The sequence below is a fragment of the Natrix helvetica genome (genome assembly GCF_964273705.1).
Source record: "Natrix helvetica genome assembly, chromosome: 1".
Taxonomy (NCBI): Eukaryota; Metazoa; Chordata; class Lepidosauria; order Squamata; family Natricidae; genus Natrix; species Natrix helvetica.
This window is the reverse complement of record NC_138548.1, coordinates 346,521,789-346,540,058: the sequence shown is the minus strand read 5'-3', so window position 1 is coordinate 346,540,058 and position 18,270 is coordinate 346,521,789. Positions and strand designations below refer to the sequence as shown.

The window sequence follows — 18,270 nt, the reverse complement described above, 5'->3', positions numbered from 1 at the left end:
TCTATGTAACAGCGTTTTGTGGATTGAAGTGATTGGAATGCTTCCTGCTTCTCCTCTTAATTGAATGAATTGATTTTTTCTCCTAATTTGTGCTACCTTTATTGTTTGGTTGATCTAAAACTTTTTTCACTTTAATAATCCTTCCTCTTTCTGACTATTAAATTTTATTAAAGACACTTAGAGATCTTTGTTCTCCTTAAGCCTGATACGAATAAGAGAAAGTTGAATCTGCCATCCTGAAGCCAGAACTTGGTTTTTTTCTCCTTTTGAAACAAAGTATCCTTTGCTTTTATTTTCTCTGAGTTTGTTGACATTGTAACTAGAGGGTTTGCAGCTTGTCTGTAGAGACTGATATTGGCTCAAGGACACGAACTGTTTTTCTTGCAGGTGTCCTTGTGGAATATTTTGGACAAGGGAAAGGAAAGGAAAGAAAAGATAGAGCCCTCATTTCTTTTTTCTTCTTGAAAAAATTAAAAGGATCTTATGTTTAAGCAATTTTAAAACAAAAAAAATTTATACATAAAAGAGATATTGAAGACGAGAGTGGTAGTGGATTTCAAACTTTTTCTTTTCTTCTGGGAAATATGCATTCATATACAGATGAAGAAATCCTAAACTACCAGGATTTTTTTGGATGGAATTTTAAAGATATTGGAAGGATTTGAGAGGTTTGATAAGAAGCTAGATAGATTATTGTCTGGCTCAACAAAAGATGAAGGGACTGGAGCCTCAAAAATTAAAGAAGAGAGTGAAGATATAGAAGATAAAGACAAGATAACAGATGAACCTAATAATGGAGCACCTAAGAGTGAAAGTGGAAAGGAGGGAACATGGAAAAGTGAATTTGATTATTATTACATACTTGAAGATCTGGAGCTCTACCCCCCCCTCCCCCCCGATGGGATTGATGATGGGATTAAGAAGAGAAACAGCTTTAGAAAGACATTGGATAATTAAAGACATGCCAATTTTAATACTAATTCAAGGGCAACAAGACTATGAGAGATCTTTCAAGCAAAAGAGTGCGGAGAGAAGTTTTAAAAAACTTTATAAAGAAGTTTATAAGAGAATTGACACAACAACTGGCTAAAGAAATAAGACAGTTTTGTTCCTGGAAAGACACAGGCTGATGATGAAGGTTGATAACTCAAAACTTAGTTAACTTTTGGTGATTAATAAGTAGGATTTCTTAGACACTTTTAGAATGTTTTCTTTAAAAAATTTTTTTGTTAATTAATAATTCATTATGATAATAATAATAATGAAGTAATAATCTCAATTACTAAAAATAATTTGGATATAAACTGTAAATTGCGACCTGGGGAAAAGATTTATCAATTCCACTAATATATTTTTGTTTAGACTTTATTATAAAGATTTAATTTTTCTTGGGCACTTATAAACTCTATTAACAAACTTTTGGTTAGACTTTATTATAAAGATGTAATTTTTCTTGGGTCGGTGGGGAGGAGTTGAGATATAAATGACAAAAAAAATCTTTTTTCTTTCTTTTTCTTTAGATAACTATAATAACAATAAGAAAATGTTAATGCATAATGTTTAATGATTTTTATATGTCTTGGCATTGGTAAAAGCAATTAGATATAAGCCTTAGATAGTGAATTGGAAAAAAAGGGAATATGCTATAAAAGGGTAATTATTGGAGGTTTATAAGAATAGCTAATGAATGCCAGTAGATGGTTGTGTCTTCAAGTGCAAATGATTCTAGATAAAAGCATATTTAAATAATTACAGCTAAATGAGAATGATGGTATATTGATGGTAAAATACATAAAGATCTTCAATTTTAAAATGTAAATTAAAAATATGAAGGATGTATAGTAACGCACGAAATTCATTTGTAACCAATCGACATGCTTTATACAAGATGTAACGAAGAATGTTTTTTTTTGTATTTTTGTTTAATTAAAACAATAAAAAAAATGAAATGTAGCTCGTCTAACCTGAATATAAAATAAATCCAGTTTTGATTGATATATGAAATTCATTTCCTCTTTTTTCGTTTCATTTTAAAAAAAACACCAAAAGGCATATAAATACTGTTGCTTCCCTCCCAGATTCAAAAGGGCGGGGTTCACATTTGACATTACACTATAGCTGATAACATCAGTGGTTTTCTAAATCAAAATAGGATGGATGGTACATGTTTTCCATCATGGCTTCAATTCTTCAAAATACCTCATTTTGAGCAGGAATTCAAAATAATAGGTGGATACTCAGACTATGCTGCTAAGCCTTTATAAGGTTGGTTTGGTTTATGGCTTGTGTTGTGTAAATTAAACCAGTTGGATTATTCTGAAGGAAGTTAGCACCCACCCCTCTACTAGAAAAATGAAATATCCTAGGAAATATTATAAAGGCAGAATATTATATTTCCCTGGATGAGAAACTGAGAAACATGTTTTTAGGTAGGAAACAGACTCACTCTTAATAGCCCCCCCCCCCTGTTGTGGTCCAGCAGCTGCCGGCTGAGTTGTTGGTGGACTCTTGACAGCTCAGACCATTGTGGGACTGCTCTGGAGGATGAGGAAGACTCTGGAGGGTGTTTGGAGTCAGAGCAGGAACTAGAGAGGCCTGTTGGCCACCAGGTGGCATCTGAGTCAGGGAACAGTGAGGAGGAACAGAGGGAGGTTGTCCCTGATGTGTGTAGAAGTCGAATTGATAGGAGACAGGAACAGCTGTGGAAAAGACGTCATAGAAGAAAGTAAGGACAGCTGGTTAAGGGTGTGGCCCCTCCCAAAGAGTTTATAAGTGGAGCGACGGGAGGGGAATCTTTGCAGGAGACAACTGTCCATATTCCAGCCATTGCAAAAGACTTCTGTAAGTGTTATATTGTGTTTGTGAAGAGAACTTTCTAGGCTCCCAGCCAAGGGGTGGCTTTATCTGTGTAATTTAGTCGTGCCAGACAGCCAAGCCTGGGTCTGCATATTCCTTGGAATCACGGGACAGAACACCTCCCAACTTTGTCAATGGGCTATTAGAGTCAGCCTACTCTACATAACAAAGATCTACCACATTCAGGCAGAGCCATTTCATTGCCCTTCATTGCACCACCTGCCAAGTTTCAACCAAACTTAGTATACAGACAACCTACAAAGCTAGCTATGGCCTCTGACAGCAACCAATCAGGATGATCTTCCTGTGCCCCAGGAAGTTCAAAGGGCATAAAACCTAGGGACTGTCAGCATCTCTGCTCTTTTCAACCAGGAGCTCCAATGCATGTGATCCTGTCCACCATTAAAACATCTTTCCAGTCTCCATATTTCCAGTGTCTTTTTCCCCACTTGGAACTGAACCCAGATGGACATTTCTTCCAACAATTCTAGAAACACAAATGGTTTATTCTCACAGCATACCAACACCATTTTGTTCAATTGTATCTGATCCTTGGAGATGGTGTCATTGAGGGAGGGGATGGCCCTGGAAGAGAGACAAACTATGTTCCTGAAAGTCTATGGATTGAAGTCTTGCAACGAAGCCACGATGCTACTACTAAGCAAGCTGGCCACTTTCAGATTCCTAAACACCTTACACCTGACCAAATGGCAATTCTGGTGGCCAGGCATGAAAAAAGACAGAGAGAGCTATGGAAAAAGTTGCGCTGTGTGTGCTTCCATGAAGCAGAGAATAGGGAAGACCCCGGGAATGTTACAGCTAGTGGCTGAGCCAACTTGGCCTTGGGAGGCAATAGCTGTGAATTTCATAGTCAAACCCCCGCATGGTCAACGTGGGGGGGAATACTACAATGTGGACTGTAGTTGATTTGTTCTCTAAGCTAGCTCACTTTGTAGCCTGTCTGAGCGTCCCGTCAGCCCAGGGCTCTGCGTTAAGACTAAACAAGTCCCTGCAGTTTTCTTGACAAAGCTCAAGAGAAGTGGTTTACCATTGCATCCTTCCTAGAGCTAAGTGACTGACCCAAGGTCACCCAGCTGGCCTTTTGCTCAAGGTGGGAGTAGAACTCATGGTGTCTCTGTTTCTAACTTGAGGCCTTAACCCTAACACCAAGCTGGCTCTCAAACCAACACCTTTGATGGCTTTTTAAATTTTAAATTGGGGTTTTAATTGGTTTTAGATTGTTTTTAACTATTAATTAGTTTGGGTTAATATACAGACTGTATGTTTACATTGTTTGTCTGGGTTTTTGTGTTGTGCTCTGTTGTTTTATATATGTGATGTCTGTACACCGCCCCGAGTCCCTGCGGGGAGAGGGGGCGGTTTATAAATTTAATAAACTCAAACTCAAACTCAAACCTGAAAGGATTAGTACAGGTAATCCTCGCCTTACGACCACACTTGAGCCCAAATTTCTCTTGCTAAGTGAGACAGTTGTTAAGTGAGTTTTTCCCCATTTTACTACATTTTTTGCCACAGTTGTTCAGCGAATTATTGCTGTTGTTAATAAAACAATTATCAAGTCCATCTGGCTTCTCCATTGACTTTGCTTGTCAAAAGGTTGTCACATGACCCCAGGATGCTGCACCTGTCATAAATGTGTACCAAGCATCTGAATTTTGATCATGTGACCATGGGGATGTTGCAACAGTCATAAATGTGAGGAATGGTCACAAGTCACTTTTTTCTAGTTATGTTGTAACTTTGAACGGTTGTTGTAATTTGAGGACTACTTGTATATGTCTTTGTCTTCCACGCAACTGGAAGCAAGTAAAAGTGGATTGTATTGCATTGGTGTGTAAATTTCTATGTTCTTTAAGGTTTATGATAGGCAGAACTTCAAGAGATAACCAGACCCAGGGCTTAGGAGCTGTGGCTGAGTCAATATATTGGTTATGCTAATTTGTGACTGTTGAATTGTTTGTACCTCTGCTGCTGTTTTTTTATCTGTGGTTTGTTGGAGGAAATGTCCTTCAGTTCCAAGTGGGGAAAAGGACACTGAAAACATGGAGGCTGTTTGGAAAGATGGTTTTTAATGATGGACAGGACAACGTGGTTTGAGGTCCGGTGGGGTGGAGGGAGGGCAGAGATGCTGAGAGTGCCTGAGTTTTATACCCTCTCTGGGCTTTTGAATTTGGGTTTGTATTCTGATTGTTTGTCAGACTCCCATGGGGCCATGCAGGAGGCTTTACTGGAGCCTGGGGAGGGGGGAAATGGCCTCCCAGCCCCCCAGAGGAAATACCAAGCTCAGCTTGGAGGCAAGCAGTGTGGTGCGCGCTATTGCACTCACGCGCTCACATTTTTGGCACCCAACAACAAAAAGGTTAACCATCACTGCTGTAGGCTGTCCTGAGTCCCAGGCTTGGTTGAGCCTTGTAATGGTGTAATCTTCCTAGGTGCCATGTGGTGAGCTCAGTTGCTAGATGGGTAGAGGGCTAATCCTATTTTTGTTGGATCTTGGGTGAGGGCATTTGCCTATGAATAGACCTAGCTATCTCTTTATCTCTTCAGTGAGGACATCTGCTGTGGGCTATTGAAGAGGGTGGGGAGTGAGTTTCTCCCTCCCTTTTAGGGGAAATATTCTGCCCTTTTAATATTTCCTAAGATATTTCATTTTTCTAGGAGAGGGGTGGCTGCTAACTTCCTACAGTTTTTTTTAATACTTTCTTTTTCTTTTAATGGTTAGCTGTCCAGAGTCATGAATTTCAGGTAGGTGGCAGAAGGATGGATGGGGTGGAAGGAATATCTGCAAATGGGAAAAATGCATTCCTGTAATTATGTGCCTATACAACTTCATATCTAACATTGCCAACTTAATGAGGAGGCTGCGGCAAATGAGGATCTTCAGAAACAAACTTTAGCCAATCTAATTATAAGCTGAACTGCAAGCACCTAGTCAGGAGAAACATAAACGAGTGGACAAAATTAGGGGGGAAGTGCAAAGTCTCCATTATTTCAGTTAAGGAAGTCTGGGGTCTCCCCTCTGAAAAGGATTTGAATTAGAAAATTAAATGAACTTTTGCATGCAAATTGCAAAAGTACGGCTTTTGCTTCTGGCTGGAAAAAAACAACCAGGGACACTTAGCATCTCTGCTGCCACCCACCGGTCGTTCGGATTTTTGAGCCCAGATCTGGCATTTTTACTTTCTAGAGTGGCAGTCGAAGCCTTGCCGTAGATCGCTGCATTTCGCGCAATATTAAACAATATTATTTCCTATGAACTGCACCGACTTCCGCTTTGCGGAGCAAAAACAGAGGGTAGAAAACTCAGATAAGGGAGGCGAGACTTGAAAAGCAACTCTATGATTGTCCTCCGGGGTGGGTGGGTGATGATAATACTCTCTAGCCTGGCGCTTCCCCTCTCTATGGTCTTTCCCCCTGGGTCTTTTATTGGTTCTTGGGACAAGCGGGGACCGTTTACTCTCCCGTCTTCCAGGACTCGAATGGTCCAATCAAGAGAAGGAAGGCTTTTAAACGGCAGCGGAGTGGACGAATGGAAACTCTTCCTGCCCAGAGAGGTATGGCGCGCTCAGAAAGAGCGATCGTCGTCCTTCGCTTTTAGGGTGCCCGGAGAAGGGCGTGTGTATGCAAGGAAGGTAATTTTCCCCCATCTCCTTTTCGGCTTTTAGCTTAGGACTCCTTTCCCCGGCTTCCTCGGAGTTTAATCGGAAAAGGGCTGCTGCGGCTTTAAGGCTTAAAGGGCCATGCCGCCCTTAAAAAAAAAAGTTGGCTCCCATATAAGGTGGGGGGGAAACCAGGAATTGTGGGCATCGCCAAGATTGGGGAAAAGGAGTAATGCAAGGAAGGGAAAACGAGGATTCGGATGCAATAAACCGGAGCGGGGCAGGTTTCCCCTCTGTAGGAGAGAATAAAGTCCTTTTTTTCTTTCAATTGCAGGATGGAACAAACTCAGTTGTTGGAGTGGGATGGAGAAGGCGACTCCACGGATGGGTCTGATGCTGCAAGGGAGACCCCGAAGCCGGTGGGGCGCCTGCATCTGCTGAGCAGCAAGTACGGCCCTGAGAAAGGTAAGCGCTTCTGGAGCTGCCTCTGCTTCTCCTTAGAGCTACAAGTGACCTGCTGGCTTCAGGATTTGTGGAACTACAAGTCCCAGGTTCTCCAAAGCAGTGGTCACCAACTGGCGGTCTGCGGGAAAATTTTGATGGTCCGCAGAAAAATTATTTGCCTTATTTATATTGCACTAAATACTATTTTTAGGGATGCGGTGGCTCAGGGGCTAAGATGCTGAGCTTGTTGATCAGAAAGGTTGGCAGTTGGTTGGTTCGAACCCCTAGTGCCGCGTAACGGAGTGAGCTCCCGTTACTTGTCCCAGCTTCTGCTAATCTAGCAGTTCGAAAGCATGTAAAAAATGCAAGTATAAAAATAGGAAATATCTTCGGTGGGAAGGTAACAGTGTTCCGTGCTCCTTTGGCGTTTAGTCATGCCGGCCACATGACCACGGAGACGTCTTCAGATAGCGCTGTCTCTTTGTCTTGAAATAGAGATGAGCACCGCCCCCTAGAGTCTGGAACGACTAGCACATATATGCGAGGGGAACCTTTAACTAAAAGCTATTTATCTTTGTTAAAAATTTATATTAGTGGACCGTGGGATTTAAAATTATGAATTTAGTGGTCCCTGAGATCTGAAACATTGGCGACCCCTGCTCCAAAGCCACTCCAGAAGGCAAGACGAGAAACACTGGATGGAAACTAATCAAGGAGAGAAGCAACCTGGAATTAAGGAGAAGCTTCCTAACAGTGAGGGCAATTAACAGGTTGAACTGTTTGCCTTCAGAAGTTGTGGGTACTCCAACATTGGAGGTTTTTAAGAAAAGACTGGACCCTTGTCTGAAATGGTATAGGGCCTCCTGCTTGAGTAGGGGGGTTGAGCTGGATGACCTCCAAGTTCCCTTCCAAGTCTATTCTGATTGATCACTCTAGATTCATATTTACTGATATGAAAGTGCATTTTGCTGGAGAGCCATGATGATGAATCTATGGCAGGTGTGGCATGCAGAACTCTCTCTGTGGGCATACAAACCTTCACCCAGGTCAGCTCCACTGCGCATGTGCGTGTGCCTCCCGCCGGCCAGCTGATTTTTAGGTCTCTGCCGCGCATGCATGCATGGGGGGGCATGTAGGAAATGCATGTACATGCGAGGGAGCGAGGGGTCACACGTGCATGCGGGGAACGCAGGGGGCCACGTCACACACCCCCGCGGCCCTTTTTTGCTCCCAGGAGGTTGCAGGGAGGCCTACTAGCATGCAACAACCGAAAGGTTAGCCATCACTGCTGTAGAGTTTGCGCTCCCTTCCTAAGCCATGGTCTGTAATAAGCTATGTTACAATGTCGGCGTGTAACATGCTTGCTTGTTGCTATTTTGGATACTAACGGGTTCTTGGTTGTCTCTATGCTTGCTTCACTTCCTGCAGATGTCTCATTACCAGGCTGCATAGCTTCATCAAGGTATGGAGGAGGAGTTGTAGGCTGTTTTCATATAGAAGCTTGCCCTGCCGTCTGTGATAGGGTATTATTTCTTGCTTGACTGTTTTTGAGATGGGACGTTGTTTGAGGCAGCCGCTAGTTCCGGGTAATGAAATGTGTGCAAAGAAACGGAGAGCACCAAAGTTCCGTCATTTCAACCTCATGTGTTTCTTCTTTGATTGGTCTTGTTTCTCTGGAGCCTGTTCTTCCCTAGGTGTTGACTAATTAGCATGTGATAAGAATTGATGAGGGATTAGGGATCTTTGCTCCTGGCTTTGAGCTTGCTTGCTTTCTTGAAAGGATTTGTAGATAAGAGTTTACAGATTTCAGTGTATTTCTTAAATGCTTGATTCCTCAAAGTGCTTTGCCTCTAAGACAGCGGTTCTCAACCTGTGGGTCGCGACCCCTTTGGGGGTCGAATGACCTTTTCACAGGGGTCGCCGAGGAGCCTTCCGCGGAGAGGCTGGCAAGAAGCCGGCCCAAAGGGAAGGAGCGGCTCAGGTTCCCCGCGCGGCGGAAGGAGAGGTTCCAGAAGACTGATGGGCTTCCCAGCAGGCCAGTCCAGCCGGCCTCCCATGCGGGCGTTTTTCAGCGACTGTTCCTGCCCGGGAGCTCCTACAGGGCGCACGCCTTCACCGGGGTTGAGCTGCATCAAAGGGGTGGGGGGAGAGGCTTGGCTTCTGTGTCCAAATCAAGATTAAAACTCCTGGTTCCCTAACTTCTCTTTTAGCATCCTTGACTTAGATCAGTGCTTCTCAATTATTTTCTGTCATGCCCCCCCTAGGAAGAAGAAAACATTTCGCGCCCCCCCCCCCGCGCGACTGTAAATAGTATCATTTGTCTATAAAATTGTTATAAGTACACCTCTGCATAACATAGCACACCGGTCTTTCCTCGTCTCCCACCGTAGTCACATGCTTTCTTTCCTCTTTCCCTCTTACTTGTCTATCCTTCCTTCCACCCTCCCTTCCTCCTTCCCTTCCTTCCTGCCTCCCTTCCAGTTCCCTCCTTCCTCTTTCCCCCTGCCTGCCTGCCTTCTTTCCCTCCTGCTTATCTATGCTTTCTTCCTTCCTTGCACCTCCCTCCCTTCTGCCTGCCTGCCTTCTTTCCTCTTTCCCTATCCTCCTATCCTTCCTTTCTCCCTCCCTCCTTCCCTGCCTCCCTTCCAGTTCCCTCCTTCCTCTTTCCTCCTGCCTGCCTGCCTTCTTTCCCTCCTGCTTATCTATGCTTCCTTCCTTCCTTGCACCTCCCTCCCTTCTGCCTGCCTGCCTTCTTTCCTCTTTCCCTATCCTCCTATCCTTCCTTTCTCCCTCCCTCCTTCCCTGCCTCCCTTCCAGTTCCCTCCTTCCTCTTTCCTCCTGCCTGCCTGCCTTCTTTCCCTCCTGCTTATCTATGCTTCCTTCCTTCCTTGCACCTCCCTCCCTTCTGCCTGCCTGCCTTCTTTCCTCTTTCCCTATCCTCCTATCCTTCCTTTCTCCCTCCCTCCTTCCCTGCCTCCCTTCCAGTTCCCTCCTTCCTCTTTCCTCCTGCCTGCCTGCCTTCTTTCCCTCCTGCTTATCTATGCTTCCTTCCTTCCTTGCACCTCCCTCCCTTCTGCCTGCCTGCCTTCTTTCCTCTTTCCCTATCCTCCTATCCTTCCTTTCTCCCTCCGTCCTTCCCTGCCTCCCTTCCAGTTCCCTCCTTCCTCTTTCCTCCTGCCTGCCTGCCTTCTTTCCCTCCTGCTTATCTATGCTTCCTTCCTTCCTTGCACCTCCCTCCCTTCTGCCTGCCTGCCTTCTTTCCTCTTTCCCTATCCTCCTATCCTTCCTTTCTCCCTCCCTCCTTCCCTGCCTCCCTTCCAGTTCCCTCCTTCCTCTTTCCTCCTGCCTGCCTGCCTTCTTTCCCTCCTGCTTATCTATGCTTCCTTCCTTCCTTGCACCTCCCTCCCTTCTGCCTGCCTGCCTTCTTTCCTCTTTCCCTATCCTCCTATCCTTCCTTTCTCCCTCCCTCCTTCCCTGCCTCCCTTCCAGTTCCCTCCTTCCCTCCTTCCTTCTGCCTCCTTCCTGCCTGCTTGCCTTCTTTCCTCTTTCCCTCCGGCGTGTCTGCTTTTCTTTCCTTCCTTCCACCTCCCTTCTGCCCTTCTTCCCTCCCTCCCTGCCAGCAGCTCCTCCAGCATCCCAGTTGGAAGCAGCAGCACAACAGTCGCCGTTACCAGGGGCGAAGGGGTGGCGGTGGCAAGATCGGGCGACCGCCGCCCCTTTGTCCCTTCCCCAACAGCGGCTGTTGCGCTTCCGCTTCCAGATGGAATGCTGGCAGTGGAGCTGCTGGCGGGGAGGCGAGCTACGCGGTGGCGAAGACGGGCGGTCCCATGCTTCCCTCCCTCACACCCCCGCCCGAGCAGGCTTCTTGCACAGCTCCAGCCCGCGGCTCCAATGAAAATCCAGTCCGAAGTGCTGCCACTTCCAGGCGGGATATATTATGCCTCGCCCACGCCTTCGCCGCCGTTGCACCCAGATGGAAAGGGAGCCTTCGCGCCCCCCTTTACAGAGCCTCGCGCCCCCCCAGGGGGGCGCGCCCCACTATTTGAGAACCGCTGACTTAGATCAAGCCAGCCCACATTTATACATAGTTGGCCTTTCGTGAGGTTGCAAGGATAATCATTCTTTTACTTCGTAACTAAGCAATTGAGCAAACCTGCCTTGATAAAAGCCTGGTAAGATTTCCAGAGCCTAAATTGGGAATGGGGGAAAATTTGAATATGTATTTATTTATTACTGTATTTTCCGGCGTATAAGGCGACTGGGTGTATAAGACGAACCCCTACTTTTCCTATTAAAATAGAGGGTTTGGGCTATACTCGCCGTATAAGACTAGCCCTCTTCCGAGGCACACCAAATAATCATTCAGCCTCCATTCTATTTCCAGCGCCTTACTGAACCAGGTGGTTTTTCCTGCTAATACTCCCCTTCCACAAACTGGACCCCAGATGAGTCAGGTTGGCTTCTTCTGGCGACAGGGGTGAGGTGGGGGGGACGGGACAGGTTTCAGTCCAATTCAGACCGAATATCCGAGACCTACATTGCTGCTTTGAAAGCAAAGGTGGCTCCGGGCCACCTTTTGTACCTAGAGGGCTTTTCCCAGCGCTCCGGAGAGAGAAGCATCTTCCCTGCCCAGCAACTCCCCACCGCCTCAGCTGGCGGAGGAAAAAGGCATGGAGCCCAAGGAAACGCCAGGATGTGGATACGCCCCCTCCCGCTCCCGCCAAACAGAGGGTTTCCTCGCTCAAGGAGAAGTGAACGGCCCACAAACCGCCAAGGCTACGAGCATTGCCTGTATTATAGGGCTTCCCAAGCTACTAGACCGGATTCTGTCTCCTAGACGCCTGAAAAACAGAATATGAAGCGCTATGCTGGCTTTTTTTTTTTAAGCTCCCCTAATCCTCCGCCTCTTTCTGGAGTCAAAAGGTTGTCAAAAGGTTGCAAACATTGATCATATGACCTTGGGATGCAGCAACCATCATAAGTTTGAACCAGTTGCCAAGCATCTGAATTTTGATTCCCTGACCATGTGGGATGCTACAAAGGTTGTAACTCTGAAAAAATGGTCAGAAGTCATTTTTTCCCAGTGAGGATGTAAGTTTGAATGGTCACTAAAGGAAGTGTTGTAAGTGGAAGCCGACCTGTATCTTCCAGCTGTATTGTGACACGCAGGTCCCAAAAGCAGATCAGGAAAGGCTGTTTTGATTATCTATGGAATTCCACTATAGGAGAAAGTTCAGCTTGTTCCTTTTTAATCCCTAGCCCAGCTCTCCTTGCCTTATTATTTCAGTCACCAAACTTTTAACGCAAAGTCAGGCCCGCCACAGACACCAACGTCGCACAACACAGGAGACCCGACTACTAAATTAACGTGATTAAGGCAGCGGGCTGTGCGGGGGCGCACGCATGTGTCTGCCTATGTTGGAATTTCAGCGCAAGAGCTACACATACATACATACACATACACAAACGCTCTGCGGATGGAGCTGCAGCGCAATCCCGCATGAAGCAACCGAGGCTCTGGCGTCGCCTTGGCCAGGTCCCTTTCAAGCCTCAATAGTGAGTGAGAAAGGGCCAAACCGGGGGGAGAAGGAAAACATCCAAGTCCTATGCTTTCCAGGGGCGGTCCCCCTTCTACTGTGCCCCTCTTCGGGCCACGAGCGCCCCATTTTCCCTACTGGGCTCCCGCAAAGAGGACGGGGGTGGCAAAGCACGAGGGGGACCAGCAGCAGCAGAGCTCTCTGAGCAGGCACCAGCAGCCAGCCCATTGGCTCCTCCGCCTGCTAGCAGCAGCGCAACAGCCCAGCCAGGCGGGAAGGCAGTGCTTGGGTCCCTAAGGTGTGAGGCGGGATGGCAGGGTCGGAGCGGAGGAGGAGCGAATGGTGAGCTGAGAAGGGCGGCCAGTTCCCCCCCCAAACAACCTCATTCAAATGAACATGCTTTTAATCAATGTCAATATCGTTCTTTTATTTTTTTATATACCAGTTGATGGTTTTTTTTTTTTTTTTTTTTTGGTATGGCTTTTATACCCAGTGTATAAGACGACCCCCGATTTTTGAAGTAATTTTTTGGGGTTAAAAAGTCATCTTATATGCCGGAAAATACAGTAATCACGTTTATATAGCCATCCTTCCCCCACAAAAGTGTCTGTATGGTATACTCACATGGTACTGAATATAATATTTGATTTAGATATTCAAATAGAACAGCAAATATCAAAGAATATAAAAAAGTCATTAAAATTGAATATGTGTGTGTGTTTATATACACACACACATCTATTCAGTTTTAATGACTTTATGTTCTTTGATATTTGTTGTTCTGCCTGTGTGTGTATGTATTTTTAATTTTAATGACTTTATATTCCCATGATTGCTTTTATGTATATGTTGTTCTATTTGAATATCCTATTCAAATAGCGTGCAGACACACACATGCAAACCTTCCCTCTCATATATGACTTATATATCTATTCCTTTTGGATATCATTGATTTTGCCTGGATTATTCGCTTGATTTAACCATTTGCTTCAGTAAAACTAGGTTTCTGGGGCAATCATGAATGTAGGAATATCGGCATGGAGGGAAATCTATAAAGTCAAGATGGCGGCCACCACCCAATCAGAGCCCCGCCCCCTGTCTGTGTTCATTGTGATGCAGTTTTAAAAGGGGGGGCCTTTGGTCCCATGGTTGTGGCTGTCGTCTTGAATTTTTTTGTTTGACACCTCTGCATGGAAGTAAAGAAAGATTTTCTCCATATAATATTTTCTCTTCCTAGATTTCTGGATCTACCCTGGCGAGAACACCATTGGCCGCTTGGAAAGCTGTCACGTCTGCTTGCCTGCCAACTCCGTTTCCAAAACGCACGCGGTGATCGAGGTGCCCTCCTCCCACGGCCCCCACCTTTTGTATGATCAGGGCAGCTTGAACCGGACTCGGCGCCAGCGGATGAACTTGATCCCACAGGTCCGGTACAGCCTCCAGGATGGGGACACCTTGCTCTTTGGGGACGTGGGATGCCAGTACTTCATCCTGGTCCCGGAGGCTGATTATGACTCCCACGACGACTCCTTGGCGGTGCCACCGACCCAGGGGAGAGTGGAGGCCAGTGCGCTGGTCATTGAGGAAACGCCTGCGCCGGGCAGGAAAATAGGGTTTGGACAGGTTTTGGTCCAGGATTCTGACAAGGAAGAAGAAGAGGAGGAAGTGATCAATGGGACAGGAAGCTACCTGCACCACGCATCAAAAGATGGTAAGGAATCTGTGCTCAGAGTGGGGTCTTTGCTCTGCCAGCTGCAGGACCTGTATTACAGGCATTCCTTGATTCACAACTCTTCGTTTAATACAATACAATGCAATAGCAGAGTTGGAAGGGACCTTGGAGGTCTTCTAGTCCAACCCCCTGCCTAGGCAGGAAACCCTATACCGTTTCAGACAGATGGCTATCCAACATCTTCTTAAAGACTTCCAGTGTTGGGGCATTCACAACTTCTGGAGGCAAGCTGTTCCACTGATTAATTGTTCTAATTGTCAGGAAATTTCTCCTCAGTTCTAAGTTGTTTCTCTCCTTGATTAGTTTCCACCCATTGCTTCTTGTTCTACCCTCAGGTGCCTTGGAGAATAGTTTGACTCCCTCTTCTTTGTGGCAACCCCTGAGATATTGGAAGAGTGCTATCATGTCTCCCCTAGTCCTTCTTTCTCTTAAGCTAAACATACCCAGTTCCTGCAACCGTTCTTCATATGTTTTAGTCTCCAGTCCCCTAATCATCTTTGTTGCTCTTCTCTGCACTCTTTCTAGAGTCTCCACATCTTTTCTACATCGTGGCGACCAAAACTGAATGCAGTATTCCAAGTGTGGCCTTACCAAGGCATTATAAAGTGGTATTAACACTTCACATGATCTTGATTCTATCCCTCTGTTTATGTAGCCTAGGACTGTGTTGGCTTTTTTGGCAGCTGCTGCACACTGCTTGCTCATATTTAAATGGCTGTCCACTAGGACTCTAATGACTGGTTGAAGTTACAATGGCACTGAAAACAGTGACCTGTGACCTTTCTCCACACTTATGACCATGGCAGCATCCCCATGGTCACATAATTTACATTCGGGTGCTTGACAATTGGTTCGTATTTTTGACACTTGTAGCATCTCAGGGTGGCGGTGGGGTCCATGTGATCCCCCCTTTTGTGGCCTTCTGACCAGCAAAGTCAATGGGGAGCCTGAATCACTTAATGACTAACTTAACAACTGCAGTGATTTATGTACTTAACTCTGGCAAGAAAGTTCATAAAATGGCAAAAGCCACTGAACTGCCTCGCTTAGCAGCAGAAATGTTGGGCTCAATTGTGGTCGTCAGTCGAGGGCTACCTGTGTTAAATTCCTCAACTAAAATAACCAAGTCTTTGCATGCGAAGATATGCTTTGATTCTTTGGAGAGCAAAAGAAAAACCCCCAAACCCTGAATGTACGATTGACTCGTAAATCATCTTTGTGAGAGTCCAGGCGTTCATTTTGTGATTCCTGCCTTTAGGAAAAACATAAGAAGTTCTTAATCTTTGTGAATTACATTTGAAAATTGAGTTGGGTTTCCTGGGAGGGCGGGGAATGTCCTGGACTTCGTGTCTTCTCTATTTCACTCCTGTTCATGATTGATAACATATAAAATAATGAAAATATAAAGCCAGGATGCAAACCTATGGCACGCATGCCACAGATGGTATGTGGAGCCATTTGTCAGGGCACGCGAGGCGTTGCCCTGTCAGCTGGCCAGCGCGCATGCGTGCGCTGGCCAGCTGAGTTCAGCCTTTTTAAAAGCCATTTTTCGCCCTCCCCAGGCTCCAGAGGCTTTATAGGAGCCGGGAAAGGGCAAAAAGAGCCTCCCCTCCTCGGATGCCCTCCGGGGCTTCTCTGAAGGCTCCGGAGCGCAAAAAACCGGCCCCATGGGCAAACAGTAAGTTCAGGAACGGACTTCCGGTTTGCTTGTAGGGACGGTTTAAGTCCTCCGGAGGCTTCAGGGAAGCCTCTTGAAGGTCCCTGAAGCCTCCGGAGGGCCTCCGGGGGAGCGGGGGAGGCTGTTTTTGCCCTCCCCAGGCTCCCATAAAGCCTCTGGAGCCGGGGGGGGGGTGAAAAAAGCATGCAAAAAATGGGGGGGAGCGCCTCTCATGCACGCATGCGCACTGGGGGGGTCGCACATTGTATTATGGGTGCAGCACGCTCGCACACAACCCCCCTGCCCTCCCCCGTTATGGCACGCGAGCCAAAAAAGGTTCGTCATCGCTGATATAAAGCATACAAGTAGTCCTTGACTTATAACCAGCCACTTAGCAACTGTTTGAAGTCACAATACCGTGTTTCCCTGAAAATACGACAGGGTCTTATATTTTTTTGACCCACGAAATATGGCCTTGGGCTTATTAAAGGGGAGGGCTTATTATTTTTGGGTTGCTGGGCGGCTGCTCCCTTGCCACTGGGTTCTCGAAGAGCCGGGCACAGCCACAGAGTCGAATGGCTGTGTTGCGTTGTCACAGCAGCAACACAGCAGCCAGGAGGTGACCAAGCTTGCGAGCAGCCGCCCAGCAAACCCCCTTTCCAGCCGGGTACAGCACCGCTGACCGATCTAGCGGTACCCGGAAGGCACCAAGCAACGCGAGCACCTGTTCACCACCCTCCGCCTCCCGCGGCTCGGTGCCTTCGGAATGCCCCTAGGTGAGTGAATGGGGCTCTGCATGGCTGGAGAGGGGGGTTGCGCAGCGGCTTTTCCGCTCCCCGCTTGCTCGAAGGACACCTCCGCTGCCGCCGCCGCCGCCCACCGCCTGGTTTTTTTTTTCAAAGCATGGAGGACGGATGCCACTCTGGGAGTACGCTCTATGATTGTACGATCTGCAGCCCACAACTATAGAGCGTATTCCCAGAGCGGCATCCATCCTCCGTGGATTGTCTAGGGGGCTTATTTTCGGGGGTGGGCTTATATTTTTACCCACGCAAAAAATGTGGCAAGGCTTTAGTTTCAGGACAGGTTGTATTTTCGGGGAAACACGGTAGATTCTTGTAAAGGTACTTACGACCCAGTTCCAAAGTTACAATGGTTGTCCCCTCCTTTCCCGAAGCCACGTGATCACATTTGGTGGGTTCAGCAACCAACCCACATTTATGGCTATTAGCCATATTCACATAGTCACTTGACTGCAATTTATGACGTTGTTGCTGAAAATCAGTGTTTGCTTCTGTTTCCAGGGGGGGGGAGGGGGGAGAAACAACAACAGTGAACAATGGGTTTGCTTTATGACCACAGTGTTTGCTTGTGTGACTACTACAAAACTCTGTTGTAAAATTGGGTCAGTCACATTATTTAGCATTTGGGAAACTAGTGGATCAGTCACATGATGACCTGCTTTACAACTGTCACAACTTAAGGCTGTATTTTCCAAGCTCAAGTTACAGTCATAAGTCAAGGACTTATATTTGAGAGATGGGCAGCCATATCATCATCATCTTTTAACGACCCCTAAAACCCTTGCGGGGTGGAATCTGGGCAACTGAATGGAGCTAGCAGAGTGTTTAATGGCCGGATGCCCTTCCTATCGCCAATGCAGAGTTTTGTTCAGCAGATATATTCTCATTGTGCCCAGAGAGAGAAACATCTGCCTGTATCTAATATCAAACTCACAGTTTCCTGATTGTGAGGCAACAGCTCTACCTCTAAGCCACCGCACTACTCCTTGGGGGAAGCCATATATATTAATTTAAATTAACTTTTTCACCAGAGAAAATGCTGTTTAGACCAATTAATGTGTGTTTTCCCAATAAACTTAAGAAATGCGTGTAGAAAGGGAATTAATGTGGGATGAAATTTCCCTGTGAAACATTTTCCTGTATTTTCACCCCACCGTCACTGCTTTGAACACATTTAAAGTGAAAATAATAGAAAAGGCTTTAAATGCTGGTTTTGTTCTTATTTCCATCTTTCTTCTTTACCAACAGAGTCTGGTTGCTTTAACAAAAATGGCACAGGAGAAGGACAAGCAAGTTTGGCTTCCTTCAGTGTCTCCTCTCTTTCAGCTACTGTGGTGCCTGAAAGGTAAGTCATCATGTAGAAAATTCCTTGGCGTTAAAACCTGGAATATATTTGCATTTTCAAAAAGAGTGTACGGCAAGAGTCATAAGTAAAGGTAAAGGTTCCCCTCACACATATGTGCTAGTCGTTCCCGACTCTAGGGGGCGGTGCTCATCTCTGTTTCGAAGCCAAAGAGCCAGCTCTATCTGACAACATGGAACGGTGTAATGGTGGTCACTATTTTTCTACTTGCATTTTTACATGCTTTTGAACTGCTAGGTTGACAGAAGCTGGGATAAG

The 18,270-nt window shown here is 46.1% G+C and overlaps 1 protein-coding gene across 3 annotated transcripts in view; it reads left to right on the top strand.

The window, feature by feature from the left end:
- The first annotated feature begins 6,338 nt into the window (after window positions 1-6,338).
- Window positions 6,339-18,270, top strand: part of MDC1 (mediator of DNA damage checkpoint 1) — a 43,503-nt gene continuing 31,571 nt past the window's right edge. The window contains exons 1-4 of one of the 3 annotated variants that reach the window (XM_081932142.1): window positions 6,339-6,431; window positions 6,811-6,941; window positions 13,695-14,168; window positions 17,898-17,994. In XM_081932142.1, the coding sequence (XP_081788268.1) occupies window positions 6,812-6,941; window positions 13,695-14,168; window positions 17,898-17,994 (701 nt within the window). In that variant the 5' untranslated portion in view covers window positions 6,339-6,431; window position 6,811. Of the gene's footprint in view, window positions 6,510-6,690; window positions 6,706-6,810; window positions 6,942-13,694; window positions 14,169-17,897; window positions 17,995-18,270 lie in introns of those variants that run through there. The other 2 variants (XM_081932141.1, XM_081932143.1) reach the window with 2 other exon arrangements.